At 31.0% G+C, this 26,168-nt stretch overlaps 1 protein-coding gene across 8 annotated transcripts in view; it reads left to right on the forward strand.

Annotated features, from left to right (window-relative positions):
- Window positions 1-26,168, forward strand: part of LOC127738574 (dynein axonemal heavy chain 6-like) — a 136,123-nt gene that overhangs the window by 17,005 nt on the left and 92,950 nt on the right. For 5 of the 8 annotated variants that reach the window (XM_052249867.1, XM_052249865.1, XM_052249869.1 and 2 more), the window contains exons 6-24: window positions 68-207; window positions 802-969; window positions 1,285-1,400; window positions 8,330-8,392; window positions 9,424-9,691; window positions 11,210-11,378; window positions 11,597-11,781; window positions 12,390-12,434; window positions 14,072-14,143; window positions 15,777-15,841; window positions 16,074-16,185; window positions 16,937-17,159; window positions 17,531-17,687; window positions 18,921-19,024; window positions 20,420-20,652; window positions 21,316-21,438; window positions 22,128-22,301; window positions 23,024-23,242; window positions 24,380-24,666. In XM_052249867.1, the coding sequence (XP_052105827.1) occupies window positions 68-207; window positions 802-969; window positions 1,285-1,400; window positions 8,330-8,392; window positions 9,424-9,691; window positions 11,210-11,378; window positions 11,597-11,781; window positions 12,390-12,434; window positions 14,072-14,143; window positions 15,777-15,841; window positions 16,074-16,185; window positions 16,937-17,159; window positions 17,531-17,687; window positions 18,921-19,024; window positions 20,420-20,652; window positions 21,316-21,438; window positions 22,128-22,301; window positions 23,024-23,242; window positions 24,380-24,666 (2,923 nt within the window). The remainder of the gene's footprint in view (window positions 1-67; window positions 208-801; window positions 970-1,284; window positions 1,401-8,329; window positions 8,393-9,423; window positions 9,692-11,209; window positions 11,379-11,596; window positions 11,782-12,389; window positions 12,435-14,071; window positions 14,144-15,776; window positions 15,842-16,073; window positions 16,186-16,936; window positions 17,160-17,530; window positions 17,688-18,920; window positions 19,025-20,419; window positions 20,653-21,315; window positions 21,439-22,127; window positions 22,302-23,023; window positions 23,243-24,379; window positions 24,667-26,168) is intronic. The other 3 variants (XM_052249871.1, XM_052249870.1, XM_052249873.1) reach the window with 3 other exon arrangements.

Below are 26,168 nucleotides of genomic sequence, written 5' to 3' on the forward strand. Positions count from 1 at the left end.
CACTGGGTGTACATATGTTCCATATAACATTAAATGACATGACTAAACATTATTTATCATATTGCAGTACCTGAGAATGATGATGTCCTTTACAACGTAGAGAAATTAAGAAGTCAACTAGGATGGAATACAGCATTACCAAGACATGGTCCTGATTGTAGAAAGGCAATGGAAACTATATCAGATATACCAAAGTTAAATCCACAGGTTAAAAATCAATGCTTTCTTATAAACCATCTAATTTTCGTGATCAATTTATTTTTGTGAATTTCCCATGCAGGAAAAAAGTGTGAATATAAATCATCAAAACAAATGCCAAACTTTGATCTTCTCTTATATGAATACATCAACAAAGTTAAAAAAAAATGTGACAATAAATCGTGGAGAAGTCAGCTAGAAAGAGCTAAATGTGACAAATGTATCAGCGAAAAATAAGTTGGTTAACAGAATATGAAATAGATATTTTATAAGTCTAGCAATTTATTTCTTCTTGAAATAATGACATGGAACTCAGCAATATTATTTTTTATTTGCCTGAGAAATCACAATCTTTTACTTTTTTTTGTAATGTAATACACAAGTTTGAATAACTTACAGTTTATTTTGGAAACATATTTGTAAGTTGTCTCTCACAAAACATTACCGGATGCAAAAAAGTATTTCAATCTCAATACCCCAACAGATGTTCAAGGGAGATAAATAGTTATAGCTGCATTGTCCTGAATACTATTTGTGAATGTGAGTCTAGCAAGTCACAATTAGTTACTTTTATCTGTAAAATTATGTTTATTTTTTATTAAGTCACAGAAAACGATAAAGGAAGATGATGGAGAATTTTTGTACTGCTTACCAAAGAATAGGAAGAATAAGAGAGCTCGCTACATGCCATATGATTTACAGATCGTTTCTGCTAATGAAGCCAGAAGTCAGCCAATCTACTGGACAATCAGTGCATCCTATATAACTAGGGTAAAAATAAACAATTTTCTTTGGGATATATATCTGTGTCTGCTTGTTTGTTTGTCAATGCTCTGTATGTTACTATGTTGGAGGGAAGGGGGTAAGAGAATATGATTGTCTTTAGATGGGCATTTCATGCCTTTTTATGTTAAAAAGGATTAATTTCTGCTTGAAGAATTTTACATTTTGAAATAACCTTAAACAAATGTGAGAATCTATGAATATTTATTATGACATGATTGTTTGTTATTAAATATCTTATGACATACAGATTTTTTCTGCTGATGAGGTATTTTAAAACTATCATTGATTTTAAAATTGCAGTGTACTCAAGGACCAAATGGTCAGGAACTGTCGACCAACACACCTGTCTTATGGTGGTTGTGGGAACGAAGATTATTTTACATGATACATGAACTACCTGTATTTGTTCAATTTAGGTAAATTATTATGTTTCTGATGTTTATTATCTAATTCTAATTTATAAACCTGTTTATACAAACAAACCAAGTTTGTATTCTGTTGTCTCGTATAGTAATATTTTTCTGTAGTCTCATATTTTTAATTTTTTCTCCAGTCTAATGTTGTATATTTATTGAGTCTCATAAAGTGAAATATTGTTTCTGTACTTTTTGTGTGAGGTTGTCTAATTCTTGTATAGTTGTTAGAGTGGTCTGCAAAACTCCTTGTTTATGCCTCTAGTGTCAGTGATCAAAACATTCCAGGTCACCAGTGGAAGGCTTACTAAATTTCTAGAGACATTTTTATTTACCTTTTCCAAAGATCAAGGTAGGTATATGCAAGCCTTCCATTGATAAGATGAAATGTTTAATGATCACATCAATCTATATTTAACTGATGTAACTTTTCAGGTAAAATTATGTTCTGTTTGTATTGATGGGCAAGTCCTGACATCCCACAATTATTTACAGTAAAACTCTCCTAATAGAGCAAATCTCAATTAAAGTCCCGATCTCATCCTTGTAAATGAACAAATACCAACTCCGAAAAACTATACCAAATGTCACAAAAGGGGTATCTGTGTGTAAAACAAAAACATAGTCTCAGCAAAATCATACTGGCTTAAAGCAGAAAAATATTTTAGAATGAATAATAATTTTATTATAAAAACAATTAATCAATCTGGTTTTGGCCCTAGGGAAACACTCAGCATACAAGACAATTTTTGAGTTCCTGCCTGAGCAAGTCAGCTTGCAACCTCCAGTGTGAGGAAGAACCTGCCTGCCCGACAATACGCCAGCCGGGGAATGTGAAGCGAGGGTTCTCCACTTTGGTGATGAGACTAGGCGTCTCATCTGAGGCCGGGGAATGTGAAGCGAGGGTTCTCCACTTCGGTGATGAGACTAGGCGTCTCATCTGAGGCCAGGGAATGTGAAGCGAGGGTTCTCCACTTCGGTGATGAGACTAGGCGTCTCATCTGAGATCAAACTGGCGCTGGAATAAATTTGATAAAATTTGTCCCCGAAATGCTTGGGGATGAATGAAATTTTAGAAATAACCAGTGATAAAATTCCATCAAGGAATTAAAATTAATTAAAAAAAAAAAATATATCACTAGTAAAAGCTGAAAAGTTTCCCTTGTCATGAAACATTATTGAAGGTGTTAGGAAGGTGGATGGTGGTCGGTAAATTAAATAATAGCACTGTAAAACTATATCAACTAGTCAAGACTGCTATGAACCAAGAAAGTGATTATACAAAGACCATGCATATGGCTTTACACACAGATAGGGTACATCAATCATTCAGTGGGAGGAGTCTGACCTCACTGACCTTTAGATAATATACTAATTGTTGTGTAATTAATTTTTTATAAGATCTGGTATCATAATCTGCATTTCCTCACCAACAGAGATTATTTTGACATGTATCTGATTAAGAAAGGATTAGTGTGCCTCCTAGTGAGATTCCAGTTGTAACTTCAAAGTGTCAAATGCCAGGGAAATTAACCTCAAGATATAACAAGTGGTCTGTGTATGTTAATTAAATGTATCCAGAAAGTCAGCATCTTTATTAACACATTAATTATTAAGTGTAAGCTGGTATGGCTGTTTGTATAAACAGTACTTATATAACATATAAGTACAATATTTATACAAACAAACCAAGTTTGTATTCTGTTGTCTCGTATAGTAATATTTTTCTGTAGTCTCATATTTTTAATTTTTTCTCCAGTCTAATGTTGTATATTTATTGAGTCTCATAAAGTGAAATATTGTTTCTGTACTTTTTGTGTGAGGTTGTCTAATTCTTGTATAGTTGTTAGAGTGGTCTGCAAAACTCCTTGTTTATGCCTCTAGTGTCAGTGATCAAAACATTCCAGGTCACCAGTGGAAGGCTTACTAAATTTCTAGAGACATTTTTATTTACCTTTTCCAAAGATCAAGGTAGGTATATGCAAGCCTTCCATTGATAAGATGAAATGTTTAATGATCACATCAATCTATATTTAACTGATGTAACTTTTCAGGTAAAATTATGTTCTGTTTGTATTGATGGGCAAGTCCTGACATCCCACAATTATTTACAGTAAAACTCTCCTAATAGAGCAAATCTCAATTAAAGTCCCGATCTCATCCTTGTAAATGAACAAATACCAACTCCGAAAAACTATACCAAATGTCACAAAAGGGGTATCTGTGTGTAAAACAAAAACATAGTCTCAGCAAAATCATACTGGCTTAAAGCAGAAAAATATTTTAGAATGAATAATAATTTTATTATAAAAACAATTAATCAATCTGGTTTTGGCCCTAGGGAAACACTCAGCATACAAGACAATTTTTGAGTTCCTGCCTGAGCAAGTCAGCTTGCAACCTCCAGTGTGAGGAAGAACCTGCCTGCCCGACAATACGCCAGCCGGGGAATGTGAAGCGAGGGTTCTCCACTTTGGTGATGAGACTAGGCGTCTCATCTGAGGCCGGGGAATGTGAAGCGAGGGTTCTCCACTTCGGTGATGAGACTAGGCGTCTCATCTGAGGCCAGGGAATGTGAAGCGAGGGTTCTCCACTTCGGTGATGAGACTAGGCGTCTCATCTGAGATCAAACTGGCGCTGGAATAAATTTGATAAAATTTGTCCCCGAAATGCTTGGGGATGAATGAAATTTTAGAAATAACCAGTGATAAAATTCCATCAAGGTCCAAAAACTCAGATGGAAACAGCTGAGTGCCCCCAAGGATTTAGGATTAAGATTTTTTTCACCTTCAATAAAGTCATGAGAAAAATAAAAAAAAATAAAAAATAAAATTACAATGAAAATAATTATATGTACGTACATGATATATACATGATATATATATATGTGTAGATCTACATCCTAATTTACAATTATGTAACTAAAAGTAGTCAGTATTAAAACATTAAAATGCTTTAAATTAATATTTCCTAACAATTCTTGTGTATACTTAATTGAAGTCGATGACACTCTTATATACCTGCAGTAACTATCAGAGGACCAGCGTCCTAGTATTTTGACCAAATGGTTACATGATAATACTATAAAATTATATTCAATATTCAAAGTTCTAACATGAGAATGCTATAACAAGATATTCAGTAATTCAATGATGAGATTACTATAAAAATGAATATCAGTAATCCAATGATGAGAATGCTATAAAAATTATTATCAGTAATTCAATGCTGAGAAAGGTAAAATATGATTATCAATAATTCAATGATGAGAATGCAATAAAAATTATTATCAGTATTTCAATGAGATGAGAATGCTATAAAAATGGTATTCAATATCAAAGTTTTTGAACTGAGAGCTACACTAGATTGATTCATATAGATTTTGAACATCATGAGAGATGCATTCAGTATTGTAATTCAGAGAGCAAGAAACTGCCTGTACAACAATATGCCAGTTTGGGAATGTGGAGCGAGGGGTCTCCACAAGGGAGTGAGACTTGGTGTCTCATCTGTAACTGTTAGTGTGCTAGGTCTGTATGGGGGATATCCCATGTGCTAGTAGATTAGCCAATGTCTATCATAACTGGTACTGAAATACAGGCATGTTAATGCTATAAAACTATATTTAGTATTCAAATATGATAAATTTTCCTAAAAAGATTTTGAAGAAAATACCACTGTTCAGTATGCAGTTAATAAATAATTCTTTCGAATGCCTGAAGCTCTCATCATTGAATACATGTTGTATGCAGTTATATATATTTAATAATTCTTTCAATGTGTTTGTCTAAAGTTCAAAGTACAGCTATAAAGAACTGTTAGATTCTGAGTTGGTATTGACTGTTTGTACATTCTGCTGTCTCCAATGTGAACAATGGGTGTGTAAATATCAAAATTTTGAAATGCATGTATACTCTACGGTAAACATCACTGTATTCCCAAATATAAATCTCTATAACCATGATAACATATTAGGTTTCAACAATAAAACTCCACTGTGTATAGAGCAATAATACCTATGTACATACTGTCTCTGTTATTGTAAAAATACCTGTCTAAAACATAATAAAATCTCTATAATATCTTTAAAGTAATAGGCAAACTGTACGGTTCCTTAATTCTTGGGTTTGCCATATTTTAAATGCAAAGTAGTCTATTTAAAAAGTGTAAGTTGTCAGATTCTACGGATTCAAGTATGCTTGAAATAGCAATGTCCCAAGTAAGTTACAATTTGGTTTGAAATCAAATACTTCTGGACTCGTTCGGCACTGTTGAGGCTGTAGTGCTGCCTTGTAGTCAATATGCTAAAACTGTGTATCCTACATGCTCTGTTTGAATAGTGGAGAAATAATGTCCACACAGATAACAAATCTGAACATACTCTTGGGTCCATGTCGAAATACAGAGGCTCTAGTATCAAAATATGGTAGTCATGTCTGTTGTAATCCTGTGTACACATGAGAAATTCTGAACTTGATAAATGTGAGACTAGTTGCTGATTGTGCTTTAAACCACAGATGAAAGATGAAATATTGTAAAGATTATCCAACTGGTGATACTATGATTAGCATACTGCAAATGTTCATGAGAATATATAGGTATGACTGAGCTCCAGTTGAAGAAAAGTAAAGTTTAATAATAAGGTCCCATTGACATATTATTCCAGCTGTAGCCACATCTTAGGTAAAATGAAGAACTTGATAAGTGTCTAATGTCTTTGATTGAAAATCTGATGAACCTAATGTGCATACAGGAGGTGCAATCTGTCTCCATTCCTCAGTGTTTAGATATGCAAATAAAGAAAAGAAGAAGGTGTCAATAATAGGCGATATCAAATGCTGGTGTATTTATGTTAAACTATAAATATATATAAATTTATATGTAAAACAAACAGTTACTGTTTATCCATTTAGAATCATTTGAAATCTGATATAAGGATGTAGTATGGTGAAATTAAAAAGATCTGGAGTTTAAAATTTATACTATAAACCAGAACTCATTAGTAAAGGGGGAGAAAAAAAAAAATTAAAAGTTTATATAAAACATTGCATTATTTGGGTCTCAAATCGTAAGAAAAGAAATCTTAGATCTGTTTAAATTTGGTAAGTAACCTTTTATGACCTATTGAAGTTTTATATACTAAGAAAGTAGGTGATATGAGGAAAACGTCTGTAAAATGTATTTAAAATATCCACTTGATGCAAAGACTAGGAGTATTCAGCATATACAAAATATACTATTCTATGTGATTGTCAGAATTCTAAATTGAAAGAAAAAAGAAAAAAAATATTAAAATTACTTCGCTCATTATGGCAGCTAGGGCCCTTTAATTCTTTATCTTAGCTATCTTTAAATCATGAAACTACTTAATATTCTGCATAGGTGGGGTATGTTATTAGGACAACAAAACAAAAAATCTTATAAGAGAGACAGATAAAAAATAAAAAAAAATTTAACACTTTTATTCCAAAATAGATGATGAAAAAAATCCATACTTAAGTATTTCATGAGGCTGTTTTCTGAATATGCATGTTAAGATATATATTAATCCACATTATTAGTCCCCCCCCCCCCCCCCCCCCCCCCCCCCCCCCCCAAATCCTCCCTATATTAGGCTCCTTATTCTATTTTGTTAAATCTAGTCTCTAGTTTGCCGTAAGTTTAGAATTTTCGAAGAAAATCCCCAGCACAATACATCTGTATATAAGAAATAAAAGTTCAATACAAAATACTTGCCCAGAATAGTTGTATAGAAGGTATCATAAGAACTCGATGGAATGATGGAAATCTCTGTATGGTCACTAATACATATGGATCTGTTGATGTTAGATTCTGCTCTTTCACACAATAATCTCCGACATAGTTATCAAAGTTATAAACTCCACAAGTATAATACACACAATGCAATGCTGCTTTATGTAAGTCATCCAAATTCAGATATATCCAAAATAAAAATGTGTACATGCATGCATGTACTACGCAAGTTTTTAAACATGAAAACTCAGCTATGTATAGTTAATAAGATCCAAAGGTGAAAACAAAACAAAGTTCATGTACAAAGTTTTACAAATCATTATGGTAGCGGTTCAGTAATTAATGCAGCCACATTGTGAAAAATGAAGTCCAGTTATAAAGTTGAAAAAATAATAAATTAAATAATAGCACTGTAAAACTATATCAACTAGTCAAGACTGCTATGAACCAAGAAAGTGATTATACAAAGACCATGCATATGGCTTTACACACAGATAGGGTACATCAATCATTCAGTGGGAGGAGTCTGACCTCACTGACCTTTAGATAATATACTAATTGTTGTGTAATTAATTTTTTATAAGATCTGGTATCATAATCTGCATTTCCTCACCAACAGAGATTATTTTGACATGTATCTGATTAAGAAAGGATTAGTGTGCCTCCTAGTGAGATTCCAGTTGTAACTTCAAAGTGTCAAATGCCAGGGAAATTAACCTCAAGATATAACAAGTGGTCTGTGTATGTTAATTAAATGTATCCAGAAAGTCAGCATCTTTATTAACACATTAATTATTAAGTGTAAGCTGGTATGGCTGTTTGTATAAACAGTACTTATATAACATATAAGTACAATATTTATTTTGTGTTGAATTTATTCATGGAAATAGAACATATACTTGTATATTAAAGTGTATGGTCTAATTTTGGTAGAAATTGAATTGTAATTAAATAAATTCAAGATAATAAGTGCACGTGATGCTCCTCAGAAATATTTTTGTAATATGAAATTAGTACAATTGTTTTGCAGAAAATAGAAAAAGAAAAACAGGAAAGAAAAAAAAATTAAACAAACTCTCAATATGATAGGAAGCGAGGTGGAAACTAAAAATCTTCAAGTAAAAAGTTAATAATCCAGTAATAATTTTGATGATACATTTATTATGTTTATCTTATAGGAAATGGAAGACTTTTAAACAATGGAAGAGAAATGTTCGTATGCAGAAAAAATCTGGCAGCAAGTTAGTAATTTTGTTATGTTATTGATAGAAACTGATTTATTGTGAACTCTTGTTTACATGTAAATATTATTCAGATTCATAAAATTGCTTTGAAACCATATGTTTGTTAATTGCTGTTGTTTTACATGTCAAAGCTACATACATTGAAATAAAAAAAAAACTCATTAATTGATTACTAAATATTTCTATTATTCAAGTGATACTGGTGATGGGTTTTGACTATTGTTCTTTGGAATTACAGAATGTAATGTGTTAGAAAACCATTTTTGTCGAGCCTTCGACTTTTGTCCAAAAAGCGAGACATAGCGATCCTACATTCCGTCGTCGAAGTCCTCGGCGGCGGCGTCCACAAATATTCACTCTGTGGTTAAAGTTTTTGAAATTTTAATAACTTTCTTAAACTATCCTGGATTTGTACCAAACTTGGACAGAAACTTGTTTATGATTAAAAGCTAGTATCTAGAAGGAAATTTTGTTAAAATTTTGTTCCATTTTTTCCGTATTTTACTTATAAATGGACTTAGTTTTTCTTCCAGTTAACATTACATACAGTCTGCAGTTTAAGTTTTTAAAACATTTATTAGATTCATAAACTATCCTGGATTTTTACCAAACTTGGACAGAAGCTACTTACAATCAAAAGATAGTATAGAGAGGAATATTTTTATTAATTTTTTTCCTCATTTTTGTTGAGCCTGCGATTAACAGCAAAAGTAGGCGAGACACTAGGTTCCGCGGAACCCTTACAAATTTTTATTTACCACTGGATGTTAAAAAACAATCAATCATTCAATCAATTATTTTTTGTTTGAACCCTTAGATCCAGAGGCTAAAACTTCAATTTATGGAAAAGCACTTTTTCAATTACCACAAATAATGTGTTTATATAATCAAAAAGACTTTTTTAATATTACAAAAAAAATCATAAATAGTAATAAAATGGGCTTAATTAAAGTTTGTTATACTTACAGATAAAGATAGAAATAAATAAAAGTATGACATATTGACTATTTATTAAACATGTTTTCCAGAAACACAATGTACAAGCAGTTGTTTGTAGCCAATGAGGTACTCCAGGGATGTCTGATACATGTCAGAAGTTTGCTGGAGGCTGCCAGTGGTAGTAGAGATGGTATAGGAGAGAAAGATAGTGCTATTATTCTGATCGTAGTTGATAGGTCTGCCACTTTAACCTTGGATGAATTCAAGGACATCCAGGTGGTACAGGCTGAGAAAGCTTTGGGACAGTTGAATACCTTGAGAAATAAAATAATTGACATTGTTTGGGAGTCATGTGCAGTAAGTTGCTGTTTATAGGACTATTACCGATATTTTTGGTTCTTGAATCAATGAAATGAAACTTTTGGTTTAATATTTAAATCCACAGTAGACCAAAAAATAAAATGTGTGCCATGTTATATTTGGAATATATTATTTAAAAAGATCTATTATGTTTTTATGATTTTTGTCGAGCCTGCGACTTTTGTCGCAGAAAGCTCGACATAGGGATAGTGATCCGGCGGCGGCGGCGGCGGCGTTAGCTAACTTCTTAAAAGCTTTATATTTTAGAAGCTAGAAGACCTGGATGCTTCATACTTTGTATATGGATGCCTCATGTTACGAAGTTTCTGTCAGTCACATGTCCAATGTCCTTGACCTCATTTTCATGGTTCAGTGACTACTTGAAAAAAAAGTTAACATTTTTTGTAATGTTAAATTCTCTCTTATTATAAGTAGTAGGATAACTATATTTGGTATGTGCGTACCTTGCAAGGTCCTCATGCCCGTCAGACAGTTTTCACTTGACCTCGACCTCAATTCATGAATCAGTGAACAAGGTTAAGTTTTGGTGGTCAAGTCCATATCTCAGATACTATAAGCAATAGGTCTAGTATATTCGGTGTATGGAAGGACTGTAACGTGTACATGTCCAACTGGCAGGTGTCATCTGACCTTGACCTCATTTTCATGGTTCAGTGGTTATAGTTAAGTTTTTGTGTTTTGGTCTGTTTTTCTTATACTGTATGCAATAGGTCTACTATATTTGGTGTATGGAATGATTGTAAGGTGTACATGTCTAGCTGGCAGGTGTCATCTGACCTTGACCTCGTTTTCATGGTTCAGTAGTCAAAGTTAAGTTTTTGAGTTTTGGTCTTTTTTTCTAATACTATATGCAATAGGTCAACTATATTTGGTGTATGGAAATATTTTATGATCTATATGTTAGTCACGCAGGTTTTATATGACCTTGACCTCATTTTCACGGTTCATTGCTCAGTGTTAAGTTTTTGTGTTTTGGTCTGTTTTTCTTAAACTATAAGCAATAGGTCAACTATATTTGTTATATGGAAGAATTGTTAACTGTACATGTCTGCCTGGCATGGTTCATCTGACCTTGACCTCATTTTCATGGTTCATTGGTCAATGTTTAGTTTTCTTGGTTAATGTTAAGTTTATGTGACAGTTGTAATAAAGCTTTATATTTAGGACTATCAACATAATATCAATGATTAGTAAAGAAGGCGAGACATTTCAGCGTGTGCACTCTTGTTCAGTTATTTGTTCAAAAATATAAAGAAAAAGTGAATTTTTCATTTGAGAGAGGCCATAAAAAATTAAGCAATAATAATCAATATGTCTTGGTTTCCAGTATTACCGTAGATTGAAATTACAGTTTTATATTTTCACAGAGTTTAAAGTGTCAGTAAGTAATTTCTGACATGTCTCATAGTAAATTAACTTTTAACAAAAACACAATAAAAATTAAAATCAACATATATGTAGAGAGAACTCTATTTTAAGTTTTTATCTTTGTAGACGGTTGCAGAAATGGAAGGTATCACACATGGCATTAGACCAGAGGGTACAAAAAAAGTTCATATACAAGCACCGCCAAAAGAAGAAGTCAAGAAGTTAGATAGCAAAGCCAAATTACAAAAGAAATTTGGTATCAAGACTTTGGAAGAAAAGAAAAAGGAAGAAAAAAGTAAGAGCTGTTCCATAAAAACATATATGAGACCCTTGGAAGGCAACTTACATTTTTTTGTTTTTGCTAAATAGATGAAGTTTGAATTTATCTTTAGTATGCAAAAAAAATGCAAAATATGGATTAAATGAAAAAAAAGTGCAGTTGAACTGTAGTAAGTAAGCAAATTGGAAAAGAGTTTTTAATTTTGTTAATAATTATACTTTTATGTATTTTAGGTTCTAAGCCCCTTTATGCTCAGATTGCTGAATGGAGGAAGATTTTGGCAAGGTTGGCTGCCTTCCTGCGGTCCATAGATTACCTGATTTTAGAAATGTTACGTCGGCTTGTAGTGACTGCTATGAGATTACTACTGGAACATCTGTCTACATCATATTATGTCACAGATGAAGATGAAGAAAAGGTATAACTTTGTTTTTGATAATTGTCTGTATTTTATTTGATGATGGGGGTATTCATAGTGGCTAGATACACAAAGAAATAGTGTATAAGTAGTGAAAATATGGTAGCCTATGATACAAAGGAGTATATCATTTCGATATGGCTAGATAAAATAGATATTGGGTAGAGAAGACATTGGTAGTTTATAAATTATATGAGGGTTTGATATTTCATGACAGCTTAAATCAAAAACAGGCTCTTAGTAGTTCAAAAATCTGAGTAGTTGTGCTTGAAGTGAATTAGTGTAATTTTCATAAACTGCTGTGTAAGATGTCAGTTTAACAAGTTTTATCCGGAACAATTTTCTTCCATATTCAAGAAACTTAATCATTGTTTGTAAAATGGTCACATTATGTAAATAGCACAATCATTTACCTGTCACTTGAAAAAAATATATTTTAGACCTTTCATTCATTTTATGAAACATATTCTGTTATATATTGACAAATAATAGATGTCAAAAGATTTTTTTAGCATATATTAACAATTTTTTTTTATCAGAATTTGATGAAACTGAATACATATTTTTTTATTAATAAAATCTCATCTTTGAAATAATATTTAAAACAGTATAGAAAATCTGTAAAGAGACTGAATCAGTATGATTCAGATGAGGTGAGTTAATTCTTAGAGATTAACTTCCTGTACAACAGTTCTGGTTCCCTGCTCCTTTAAGACTGGTTTCATGTTATAGAAGTTATCTGGCCAACTGAATTTGAGCAACAGGTTTCCAGTAAATTAGGTTTTTAATTTCCAAGAAATGAATTTGAATTGTATTTTAAATATAAACATTTATTTTCTTCTTTGGGCATTGTATATACATATTTGTTATTCCTTCTGGTGCCATGTTCAGTTTGACAGATAACTTTGAACCAGCAAATTGTCCTTTGAAATAACAGTTTCACAACATTTTCTCACATAAGTAGTTTGAACACACATTAGTATTAACAATAAGTTCTTGTACTTTCATGTCCTGTAAACCAACTTATTTTTTGCGGAAGTTTTTTCTCACATTTAGCCCGTTCTAACTGACTTTCCAATGATTTATTTTGGCGATTTACTATATAAGTTTATGTATTAATGTAAAAGAAGATCCAAGATTGACATATTCACGACAATTTATATTTGCGCTATTTTTCTACTTGCAAAAATCAAGAAAATGAATTGCTATTAAAAATTAGTTGGTTTACAGTATATGCTTAACTTATTTCTTTACTATAAATCAACTATGTGAATCTGTGTTAAGAAAGGTTATGGTTTATGGTAAATCATTTGTTCTGTGCAATTATGTTTTTGTTATATTGAAGTTAAAGCCAAATGTTAATTTTATGGTTCTTGCCATTCTGAAAGTTTTTGCAGCCCTTTGAAACATTTTGAAATGAATAGATTTATAAAGTTTTCTTGTTTACTGGAGTTGATAACTTTTATAGATAAAAATAACTTTTGAATTTAAAAAAATACATTACCCTTAAAGTAGGTTTGGTTTTTATTAAGTCTGTCTGTCTGTCTGTCTGTCTGTCTGTCTGTCTGTCTGTCTGTCTCTTTAGTTGACCCATTCATTGGTCAAAGTTAAAATTCTCCCATTGACCTATGATAATCAGACTATGATGGACCAGTCTGGTCCAAAAGTATCTTGCTAGGTGACCAAGTTAAATTTTACCATTGTGATTTAGGAAGAGTTAAATTATAGGGAGGCTAATTTATTTAAGAAAATGGTTGTCCTCTTGAGGAATAGGACACATTGTCTAATGTCTATCCCTGACCTCTGATGATTATTTTAGAATGATTATCTTTCAGAAGATCTGTTTATTATTGCCAAAATAAAAGTTCATTTATATAAGACTGTGCAATCCTAAATACCTTTAGCATCCTTAGCACTAGCATTGTCAGTCTTCCTGAGACTTTCATCACATATTCCTCCTGGTAAAATCCTTATAATATCTTCTAGCTTAAATTTCTTTTGCTCACTACTCCAATGACAATTCAACAATTAATTAAACTATTTTAATGGTGCATTTTATAAAATTTAAAGTAAGCGTAGAATCTGCCAATGGAACATAGCAACACTTTAGGTAGTTAAATTTTACTGGTATGTTTAATGATTTAAAAAATAAGTTTTGAGATATGGGAAATATATATACCACATTTTCATTTTTCTGTATAGTACGTATATACCAGAAGAAAATTTAAGCACAATTATAATCCCAAGTGCAATATATTTATACCGATTTTTGTGTGCTGTTTTATATTAGGCATCGACATACGTTCCATCTGAGGATGGTAGCTCATCTGATGATGATGACATTCCAGTGAAAAAGAAAAAGGTTTGTTCGTGATGCTTATTTCTCTCTGCTGATTGGCTTGTATGATCATGTTTTTATTTCAGCATAATATATAGTTAAATCTGCTTTAATATTTACTCTACTAGTTATTGTTTTCTCTGTAATAATTTTATAATTTTCAGCATACTAAATATTTGTCTCCATACTATGTAAGCATTTTGTTACAGTTTATTGACTGTTCTATTTTGTTCATGTACAGTTTTGTTTTTTACTGTAATACATTTATATGTCAACATACATATTTTCACATGTATATCTTTTCAGTCACAACATTATAATCATGTGTATCATATGTAACTTTGATATGATAATCTTTGAACAGAATTAATTTGACATAACTAATCTTTTTTTTGAATTTAGATATTCATTTGAAATAATTGAAAAAGAATTAAAATAAAAAAAAGAAAGTGCCTTTAAATTTTATTTTTCATTTATGGCATATGTGTGTGATTGCTTTGTTTTTCAAGTAATTAAAAAAAAATGGCCTTGTTCAAATAAAACATTATCTACTATTGTATAAATATTTTTTTCCTTTTAATATTTTTTAAATTGTTCACTCTAAATTTGTAAGACTTTTCAAAATTTTTGAGCAAATTACTAGTAAATGCTTAGTTGTTTAATTTTGTCCTTTGTTTGTTTTGCCATGTACTAAATATTGTAAATTAAAAAAAATGTTCTCTTTGCTTTTTCTAACAGCATGGTTATTGGTATATAAACAAGAATTTAGTTTATAGTTTTCTGTTAAACTTATTTAATATGTATGCTGTTAAACTTTATCACTGATATAGACATGTTTGTCGGTCAATTCATCAGTCTAATAACAGGTTAAAGTTTTAGTTTAAGGTAGTTTACCATGAAATTGTGGTCACATCACCTTGAAACTTAGTATGCATGTTTATTATGATATAGTATTTTTAAAATGTATGCCAAATTTGGGTTTTGAGTTATATATCCAAGTATCAATCCAAAAACTAATTTGAAAAGTTTTAAATGACATATTTTCTAAATTCGTGTAACTGAATTTTGACCTAGCTATCGTCACCTTGAAAAGAGTTATACATATTTATAATTCACAATTATTTATTTGTGTAAGCTTGAATTCAAAGTATTGTTTCTATCTTTCACTGTTACTTGAAACAGGAACAAGTTAAGGACAAGATTGTGTGGTCAATCTAGCAATAAATGATAATGATCCTGAGGCAAAGTCTACAGTAAGAGGGTAAAGTTGTAGATGTCCAAATATCTTAACAAACAACTGTTTTAGATGTTATTCCATCCAAGATAGCTACTAAATTCTGTTTGATTTTGCATCCTGAACAGAAGAAAGTTTACAACAACCGAAAAGTCAGATGCAATTTTTGCAATAATACTTAGGCATTACATATAAGTGAAAAATGTAGAACAAAATAAAATGTTGATATTTTTGTTAAAGGTCTTTAGTGCTTATTAAAACATTATTATATTGAGGTAAGTCATTTATTAAATACCGAAACTTATGGTTAATTTTTCACCACAGAACCCATAAATTGAATTAGGATTTTTTTAAGCATTTCAAAATAATAGACTATCTTTTTGAAAGGGCTAATACTTGTTTTCTCATTGTTTTTCATATCAGGATTCAGATATGGGAACACAGTCAGGAAGAAGCAGTGTTTATATGGCCAGTCGACCTGAATCAAGGTAATTAGGAAGATCAGGCAGATCAAGAAAGAGAATGATATTTTATAACTCTTTTTTAATGTAACAACATTGAATTATACGGGGTTAATTAGTTTATTTCTTAATGGTTGAGGATGATGATGGATATTGATGTTGAAAAAACATCCAGTGGCAAATATTACATTCATATCAGGACAAGAACATGTTAATATTTTATAACAATTGTTAGTCAGATTTAATTTTTGTTTTATAGGGCCAGTGGTTTTGGGAAACCTGGACAGGTACAAAAAAAAGAAGGCTATGTTATACCACAGTTTGATTTTGATCAACCAGAACTGTTTGATGGTCCACCTGATATCAATGAGGTGTGTAATAAATATTTTCTAGTGGGGAAACTTGTGTAAATTTATTTTTTTTCATGCTTACTAAATTTTCTGGTATTAACCTTTACTGCATTCAATTCACGAGGTGAAATGTATTGTATGTTAAATTTGGGCTAAAGCTGAAGGAGTTGTTATCTGTTTTGTTGTTGTAAAAATGAATGAATCTAGGTCAGTTATGGTAGTCTTGAGCAACACACTACTGAAAATATATTATATCATCCAAAAAATAGAATATTTCTTTAAATCCATAGATTTGAATTGTTTTCTACCCACAAAAAAAAAAGAAAATTACTATCAATAGTATATGGTTTGTTAACATGTTAGAGTTATTGATGATTTCACTTAATATTATGGTTAACAGTTTCCTTGATTCAAAAGAGTTGATTTTGTGGTTTTATGATTGAATATTTTGTTACATAACTTGTGGAATGCAAGACATAGGTCTTGCTTTCACATGTCATCATTTATTGTTTTAAAATTATTAAATTATAAATGGTCTAAAAATTATTGCATTGAGTTATAAAACCAGGTTTAATCCACCATTTTTTACATACAGAAATGCCTGTACCAAGCCAGGAATATGACAGTTGTTTTCCATTTGTTAATTGTGTTTGAACTTTTGATTTTGCCATTTTATAAAGGATTTTCCGTTTTGAATTTCCCTTGGAGTTCGGTATTTTTGTTATTTTACTTTTCGCAAAACAAAATGAGGGTTTACGCATACCAATTTTAGGTACTGGAAGAAATTAAACAAAAAGATGTTGTAGAAGAAATAGCGGCAGCAGTATTTAATGTACAGCTGGTGTTGAATACCCCTAAAGAAAGAACTGCCCTATCAGGTGCAAGTAAACATTCAGCATCTTCCACATCCTCTAGAAGAAAAACCCTGGAAAGAACTGAATTAGGATCAGGAAAGAAGATGGTCAAGTTCACTGATGAACACTACTCTGCAACAGGTAATGGAGAAAGTGTGAAAGTCTGTAATTATTTTTGATTGTCTCCCTTTCCAACATTTCTTATTTTCAAAATTGAAAATCAAGATATTCATCCATTTTATCATTTATTAAATCTCTGAGAGTATTTTGTTATCCTGAGTAATGATTTGTGGTTATACTAATTTTCATGGATTTAGTTGGTTTAGATGTACCACAAAATCAAATGTGCATAGAAGTTCACATTTTCTATTAACTAGTATGCAAACTTTGGCAAAACCACAAATTCAAATATCCACCAAAAATATCATTTTTCCTCAATCTATGAAAATTGGTACCAAAGAAAATAAATTAATCCACAATATATGTCAATAAGATGGTAATCTCTTTATTAGATACAGAGAATTCTGAGTCAGAATCTGATTATTATACGGATGAAGAAACTGATGGAGAGAGAGAAGACCAACAGGAATCTAAAGAAGGAGAAGAAGATGAGGATGATGAAGGAAAGAAGGGAGACAAACAGCTAACTTATGCTTACACAGAAAAAAGGTTTGTAATATTGAATACAAGACCTACGGAAAATTGCTATTAATAAAATAAAAATTGTGAGTAACACTAAAAGAAAGATGCTACATATGACTCAATATGGTAATACTATTTAAAAGACGAAGTCCTTCAAATATTTCTTTCTGGTATTATAGACATATTGATAAAGGTTGTAATTATACTGTTGTTTAAAATCACTGTCTCAAAGTATTCATTCACCTTTTTATAGTTTGAAACAAAACTTACAGAAAAATGTACTGATATTCTGTATAATTTTACTTTGGTCATTACATAAGAAAGTGACTTCTTGCACTGTTTATGACACTGCTGTACAAAATCTACTCCAAAGTACAGTCACCAATATTAGAGTGAATGACTGCATGAGTTCTGTATTAGCAGGTTAAGTACTTTGAGCTTGTTTTCATTAAAACTGTGAGCATTCTTTATAGTTTATACAGTTATTATGAATTTTGTTTCTTGTTGCCTATTATACCAATATTATAAAGTTACGTGTTCTTCTGAACTGATTTGTTTGTACTTTTTGTTATGGCTCTGATTTAGATTAAAAGTGGGTGATATTTGAGTGTGAAAAAACTAGTTTAAACCTGTCTTATGTTCATATTTCTGTCCCAAGTCAGGAACCTCATCTCTGGTTGTCTTATCAATATCTTAATGTAATTTTTATGGCCCTGCTCAATGTGGTTGGGGCCATATAGTTTTACCCTTGTCAGTCATTCAATCATTCTCTCATTCTGTCATTCCGCAATGAACAATTATGCAGACTTTTTTTCTAAACGCCTTCACATTTTGAGCTGATTTTTAGTTCCACACATCTAGTTGGTATTATATTTATTGGTCTTTTGGGAACTTGGTATTGGCAGATCTTTGATGAACCTTTTAAATTAAATCACTACTTTTTAGAATTTTAAGACTTTTGGACGATTTAGTCACTTGTCTGTTGTTGAGGGCCAAAGTTGACTTCTAAATGTCTTTTGCTTTTGTTTTGGTTGTTTCGTTGCTATCTCATTGATGTATACCCCACATGTTCTTTGACTCAAACTAATTTGCCTATTGAGAAAACTGGAGTGAGAAAAATTGTCTGTTTCTTGCTCAAATATTTATTTAAAAAAAAAAAAAGACAGGAAAAGCATTTAAGAAAAGAATTTTACAATACGTGAAAGCTTATATTTATGAAGATAAGTTTGCTTTTGTGATAATTGTGTGTGGTGTTTTTAGGAAACCAACTCTACCAAGCAAATCAGTTGTTGATATATCACCAAATCAAGAACAATTCAAACAGGGCATAGATGAAATAGTGGCTGGGTTTAGGAACACCATTGGTAAGTAATCCTTGAGATAGAAACAGTTCAAACAGGGCATAGTTAAAATGGTGGCTGGATATAGAAATTTGTTTTTAAGTTGATATATCACTGTGCAAGGAATGGTTCTAATGTATATATTTATATCGCTAATGCCAGTCAGCAGGGTTTAAGAACATCCGTTATTACCTGTTAAGTCAGATGCGTTTTGTTTAGATATACTTTTTCACTTTTTTGGTCTTTTGGAAAATGTTGTTTGTGCTGTATTTAGACCTCCTCTACCAAGAAATTTGTTTTGCATGCACACGTATAAAAATTGCAGTTTTTATCCAACGCAATCATAGGTTTGAACGTTGTTTTCAATTTAGACTTATTTATATTTTTTCGTTTGGGCTTGTATTATATTTGCCTTCGGTTTTATATGATCCGTTCATCTTATTTCGACTCTACAGAAATGCAAGAGTCTATCCTAAATTGAGGTAAATTATATGGCCTTCCAAATACCCTTTCTATTCCTAACATCACTGAAGAGACATTAATTGTCGAAATCCGGATATGGTGTACAAATTTTTGCACCTCATGTTTGCGGTATACCATTTTTTCCGCAAGTTTATTGTTTTCTGTTTGGTATTAAATTAATAATAAAGATCCATTTTGTTACATCTTGTGATCCGTTTATTGGCAATCGCCAATGGCAGTTAGCAGGGTTTAAGAACATCCGTTGTTCGACCTGTTAGTCATATGCGTTTTTTAAATATAATTTTTAACTTTTTTTTTGTCTTTTGGAAAATGTTGTTTGTGCTGTATTTAGACCCCTCTACCAAGAAATTTGTTTTGCATGCACACGTATAAAAATTGCGGTTTTTATCCAACGTAATCATAGGTTTGAACGTTGTTTTCAATTTAGACTTATATATATATATATATATACCAAATTATTAGTTGATTTAAAAAAGTATTGGTAAGTACTTGATACATCATAACATCTGAAACAGTTATAAAAATGTGTATAAAAATCAACATGTGGTTGGATTTAGGAACATTACTTTAAGTTAATGTCTCATACAGAAACAGGGAATACAGTATTTAGAATTAAAAGTAGTGGTAATATATATACATGCCATAGTATGATGATCAGTTCTGGAAATGCACTCAGTCTGAAAATCTGGTAAAGGATTTAGAAACACTGTTTACAAGTAATGGATCATAGATAATGTTAAGTTTTTGTGGTATGTTTAGTGAAACCTTTATCTAAAATCTGAAAAAAAAATTTCAACATAAAATTTAATCATGATCAGTAAAGTAGGCAAGATATTTTAGTCTGTGCACTCTGTCTTTATTTCAAAAAAGATACAGTGACTCCATATTTATTTTTGAAAGTTTTTATTAAATTTTGGATAAACTGTTTCATTTCAGTACAAGTTGTATCCATGTTACGAGAACCAAGATTAAAAGTATTCTACTCGGCACCAATACAGGATCTGAAGTTAAACTTTGATGTAGAGGAGGAGGAAGAGAGACGTGAATATGAGCGACCTTGGCCTGACCTTCAGTTTATCTTCAGTGATGACTATGAATACAACAACTTATTAGAGGAATTACATAAATATATAGAAATGGAGATGAACCTTGTCAAGCAGTATGCTAAAGTAAGTTGCTTTTCTTCAGTTTGAATGCTATGATACTTTTATGATAGACACTTCATTTTTTAATCAATAGGTCTGACAAGGAATGACTTCCACCATTGTTCACTTCAAAGAAAACAGGGTGGTTATAATTAAAAATGCTGAATTTCAAATAAAACAGAAAGCACTTTGAATGATTGGTATTTCTGTAAACTTTGTTATAAAACAACTGGAATGGAATATTCTTTGAAGTTTCTAAATAGGAATTAGTTTTGTTTTACAGTTTACAATTGCAGAAAGGCAGATTGCATGAAAAGTTTGATGAAAATTTTCCAATCTTGTCCTACTTTGCTATACTCTGTGAACAATTTTAGTAGTATGACTGACTTATAAATTTCTTGCCTAAACCAGTAGTTATTCTGCTTATTCATTGAAAGTTAGAACTTGTTATTCTGACTATCTCAATTAGCATATGAATTGTTGTATGTACACACACATTTAATATGATACCAAAAAAATTTCATTGAAATTACAATTGTTCTTTTAATATTACATTGAAATTACAATTGTTCTTTAAATATTACATTGAAGTTGCATTTGTTCTTTGAGTATTACTTTGAAATTACAATTGTTAGTATCTTTTGTATATTTGTATGTATATGAAGAAGTAACTTTTTCCACTTGTAGGAGTTTGATCAATATTGTCTGATGGTTGATGATTCCAGGAAGTTGAATGTAGAAGAATCGATGGCCTATAAGCCTTGGTCAACAGATCAGTTTAGTGGTGTTCTAGCCAAACATACCAGTGAAGTAAGATATATAACGTGAGGGTACCCAAATTGCACCTATTTTGACAGATTTCTAACCAACGTTTTTTTAAGATCCAGACAAAAGTTTCCATTCTGTGTTTATTTTGTAAATGTATCCTTAATTATAAAATTAATTTTGAATCCATACTGAATCATATATTTAGCTATGTTGGAAGATGTGCATATTGGCAAATTATGAAATTACAATTTATTTAGTCTCTAGGAGAACTTGTAAGATTTCCACTGCTCTTTTTGTAAAATGGGTGCAATTTTGGTACTTGGTGCAATTTGGGTACTGTGACGTTGATGTTTATAGCATGCAAAACCATTACAGCAAATGAATTATTACTATAAAAAATGTCTTTTAGCGACAGTTATGACCTTTTGTTGCATTCAATAAATGATTAAATATTTCCTCACCCAATAGAGTTGATTATATCATTTACCTGTTTATGATAACAATGGAAGTTAGTTATATGAACCTCTACTTAGTTTTTTATTGAGGTCTTGGTCTTAGAATCTAAAAGTTAAAGAGCAATGATGTTTTTTCTGAACATAGATCTTTGATATGTTAGATATTTTAGATATGTTAGCATCCACATGCAGTCAAAACTGATATAAGTAAAACAGTGATGAGATTACTTTTTGTTTTTAAAAGCTTTATTTTTTTTTATTTTTTTCATTTTACAGATTGGAAAAATGAAAGCAATGACCATCAGAAAGAGAGTACATATGATACAGGTTCTGAGTAAGAACTACCGTGAGACCTGTCTACCTTATCCTACCAACATTGTGGATACAGTACATATCAAACTTCCACTTATAGCTAACAAACGAAATGAAGACTTACTTACTATTATCAAGGTTTGTTCAAATAATATTGTACTTTTTTTGTTAGGGTCTTTTTTTCATTACTCAAAATGCATATATTGAAAGTGAACTTAAAACTAAATTGTATTTGTAAATATTCAGGTCAATAATAAATATTTTCCTGGAAAACCAATGCACCAAAAAGATATTATACAAAACTGGGAGGCAAATTTCTGGGTTTTGGCTTATTTACTCTCTTGAAATTTAAACGCATATTCAGACTGATAAAGAACAGCAATATAACCTTTCAGCATGCACAGTAAAATTATTGGGGTTTACTTTTTAATGCAGAAATATTTAACTATTAAATTCAACAAAATTACTGTGTTTGTAATTCTTATCTGATTTAAACTTTCCCTAACTGGTTCATTGATTTTTTGATAATGAACAAGTGTTTTGCTCTTCTCAGTCCATTATTGGTCAAAATTCAATTGTTTAGTTGTCCTTCAATGTTGCTATTGTTGTGTTACCAAAAAAGGTGACCCTATCTTGCAGAAAGAACATAACTTTTTGCAAATCATTGAAAGGGAAAATTGAATTTGCCTACATATTGTCTAAAATTATCAGACAAACAGATTCCACAACTGTATCTCATGTGATACGACATTTCTTCACTGTTAAAATTGAAATATTTCGTATTCCAAATGATAATCTATTCATGGAATATTTGAACAGTTATTAGTCAGTTTAAAGAATTAAATATCTTACATTTACAGGGTGCAGCAAGGAAATTGGACAACTATCCTAAATCTGTTGAACAATTTGTAGAGCATTTGACCTTTCTGTCAAAGATTAGTTCAGAGTTACCTGCACTTGAGAATGAGTTTCTACTAGTGAACAAGTTATTCACAATAGCTAAGGATTACTTGGTTAACATATTACCAGAAGAAATGGCTTTATACCAGACATTGGCTCCAAGTTTTCAGGGATTAAAGGTATACTTTGTTAATGGCTTTATACCAGACATTGGCTCCAAGTTTTCAGGGATTAAAGGTATACTTTGTTAATGGCTTTATACCAGACATTGGCTCCAAGTTTTCAGGGATTGAAGGTATACTTTGTTAATGGCTTTATACCAGACATTGGCTCCAAGTTTTCAGGGATTGAAGGTATACTTTGTTCAATTAGAATAAATTACAACAAAACCATTGACAGTGAAACTTGAAACCCGTCACAAATGAATTATTATCTGAGGACAAACTGAATATTATTTAGTAATTTAAATATGTGAACCAAACAACTATCTTCTTTTAGTCTAAAAGTCCTAGTCCAAAAGGGGTTCAGTTTAGAGGGTTATAAGAATAAGAAGATGTGGTTTGATTGCCAATGAATTAACTCTCCGCCAGAGACCAAATGACATAGAAGTTAACAACTATAGGTCACTGTATGGCCTTCAACAATGAGCAAATCACACACTGCATAGTCAGCTATAAAAGGCCCTAAAATGACAATTGTAAAACAATTCAAATGAGAAACTAATGACCTCATTTATAAACAAAACAATGAACTAAAACAAATATGATATACAGCAACAAACGACAATTACTGAATTACAGGCTCCTGACTTGGGACAGCCGCATACAGAATGTGGTGGGGGCACACTGTATGTGACATAATTAACATCAGGTAGTGAAAAAAAGAAAAATATAGCTGAATTTAATATGAGACAGGGTAAAAGCTTGAAATTTTTATTTTCTATGCAGATAATGAACAGAATTTTACCAATATAATTTGGTCACTGAAAGAAAAGTACAGTACTAAATACTTCTGTCTCTAGTAGGGTGATTGGTTTGCCAGAAGCCGATATCTTTACTAATAATATAAATTTCACGATTTTTGAGTCCAAACATTATAGTGTAATATTGAATATTTGTAATTGGAATGATTTTGTCAAAGTTATATAAGGAAATGTTTGTTCTAGAATACCATCCTGTATTGGTTTACATGAAGCCGATATCTTTACTAATAATATAAATTTCCAGATTTTTGATTCCAAACATTACAGTGTAATATTGAATATTTGTAATTGGAATGATTTTGCCAAAGTTATATAAAGAAATGTTTTGTTCTAGAATACCATCCTGTATAATGAAGCCAAGAAAGATGAGAATATCCGTAAGTTCAGTCGAGACTTAGACACCTTGATACAACAGATTCGTTCAGAGCTGAATAAAAAGAAAGAAGAGGTGAAGAACCCTGACCTACTGAGTATAGATACAGATCCTGGTAGAGCTATAAATACTATAGAAGTAGCTCAGGAAGATGTGCAATCTCTGTCTAAACGGATACATAGTTATGTCACGTACCAAGAGAGATTTGGCAGCTCACTTGCCAACTCTAAGAAGAACATGTTTGGAGAGTAAGTACTTGAAATTCAATAATTTCTTAAAGGATTAGTGTTCAGAAGTAGAAATCCTCAAATGTTATACATATTTTCTTGATTCTGGTCAGATATAAAAATAAGAAGATGTGGTAAGATTGCCAATGAGACAACTCTCCACAGATATAGTCTATTTTCAATATTGATTGATGTTGAAATCAAAATTGCTCATATGAAACTGAAACTCTGTTTCTTTATTGGTAAACAGCCCTTATACAAATCAATATCTTCTTGGTGTACTTGTCTGTCTGGCAGGGTTCATCTGACCTCAACCTCATTTCCATTGATTATTGATAACGTGATTCTTGTAGTAAAACCTTCATATTACAGACTTTCAACAGAATCATGATAAGTGAAGCAGGTGACATTTCAATGTGTGCACTCTTGTTAATTCAAGACTATATTAGTTACAAAATATACAGCTGTATGGAAGAAAAAGTTAAAAAAACCTATTTCATGTTCAATCTAAAATGTAGTTATAAAACATTCCAATTTATGAAATTATTGTGTGCTTACTTACTTCATTTGATGTTAAAGAACATTTGCAATATCTACAAAACAGAACTGGCATTGAGATTGAACATCACTGTTGGACACAAGAATTAGCAAAACTCCTGGCTATTAGATTTATATTTTAACATTCAAATTTTCTTGCGTATATGAAGAAATTTATTCTTTTCAGACAATCTGTGAGGTAAATCATGTATAAAGTTGTATTTTTTTTGTTCCTTAATGTTGAATTTGATTGCAAATGTTTGACTTTTTATTGTTTTTCATATTAAAGATTATGTTAAATATATGTACAGCCTGCATCAATTTCAAACTTATTATTCCAGGTCTCGTTTCATAAATCAAATATTTAAGTTTAAACAAACCGTACAATTTCCAACCATCAAGATATTTCAGCAAAATGTGTAGTTTGATTGATTCTATGCCATTAGAATTTTTTTTTATCCATGTTACCTGTAAAAGTTCATTTTAAGATTCTTTTTTAATGGTGCATAAATAATGTTTACAGATATAAATGTGGAAAAATACAACCTAATTTTTTTTAAATAGTTTTTATTTAATTTATTTACCAGCTCATAATTTTATATTCTATACTAAGTTGGTGAAACTTTAATAATTATAATTTCCCTTTTTTAATTATTGCAATGATATGGGATACACTGTATAAAAGTAGTCGACACTTTTACAATGATATGGGATACACTGTATAATAATAGTTAACACTATTGCAATGATATGGGATACACTATAAAAGTAGTCAACATTATTACAATGATATGGGATACACTATAAAAGTAGTCAACATTATTACAATGATATGGGATACACTATAAAAGTAGTCAACATTATTACAATGATATGGGATACACTATAAAAGTAGTCAACATTATTACAATGATATGGGATACACTATAAAAGTAGTCGACATTTTTACAATGATATGTGATACACTGTATAAAAGTAGTCGACAC

Source organism: Mytilus californianus, unplaced genomic scaffold, assembly GCF_021869535.1.
Source record: "Mytilus californianus isolate M0D057914Y unplaced genomic scaffold, xbMytCali1.0.p SCAF_4, whole genome shotgun sequence".
NCBI classification, from domain to species: domain Eukaryota; kingdom Metazoa; phylum Mollusca; class Bivalvia; order Mytilida; family Mytilidae; genus Mytilus; species Mytilus californianus.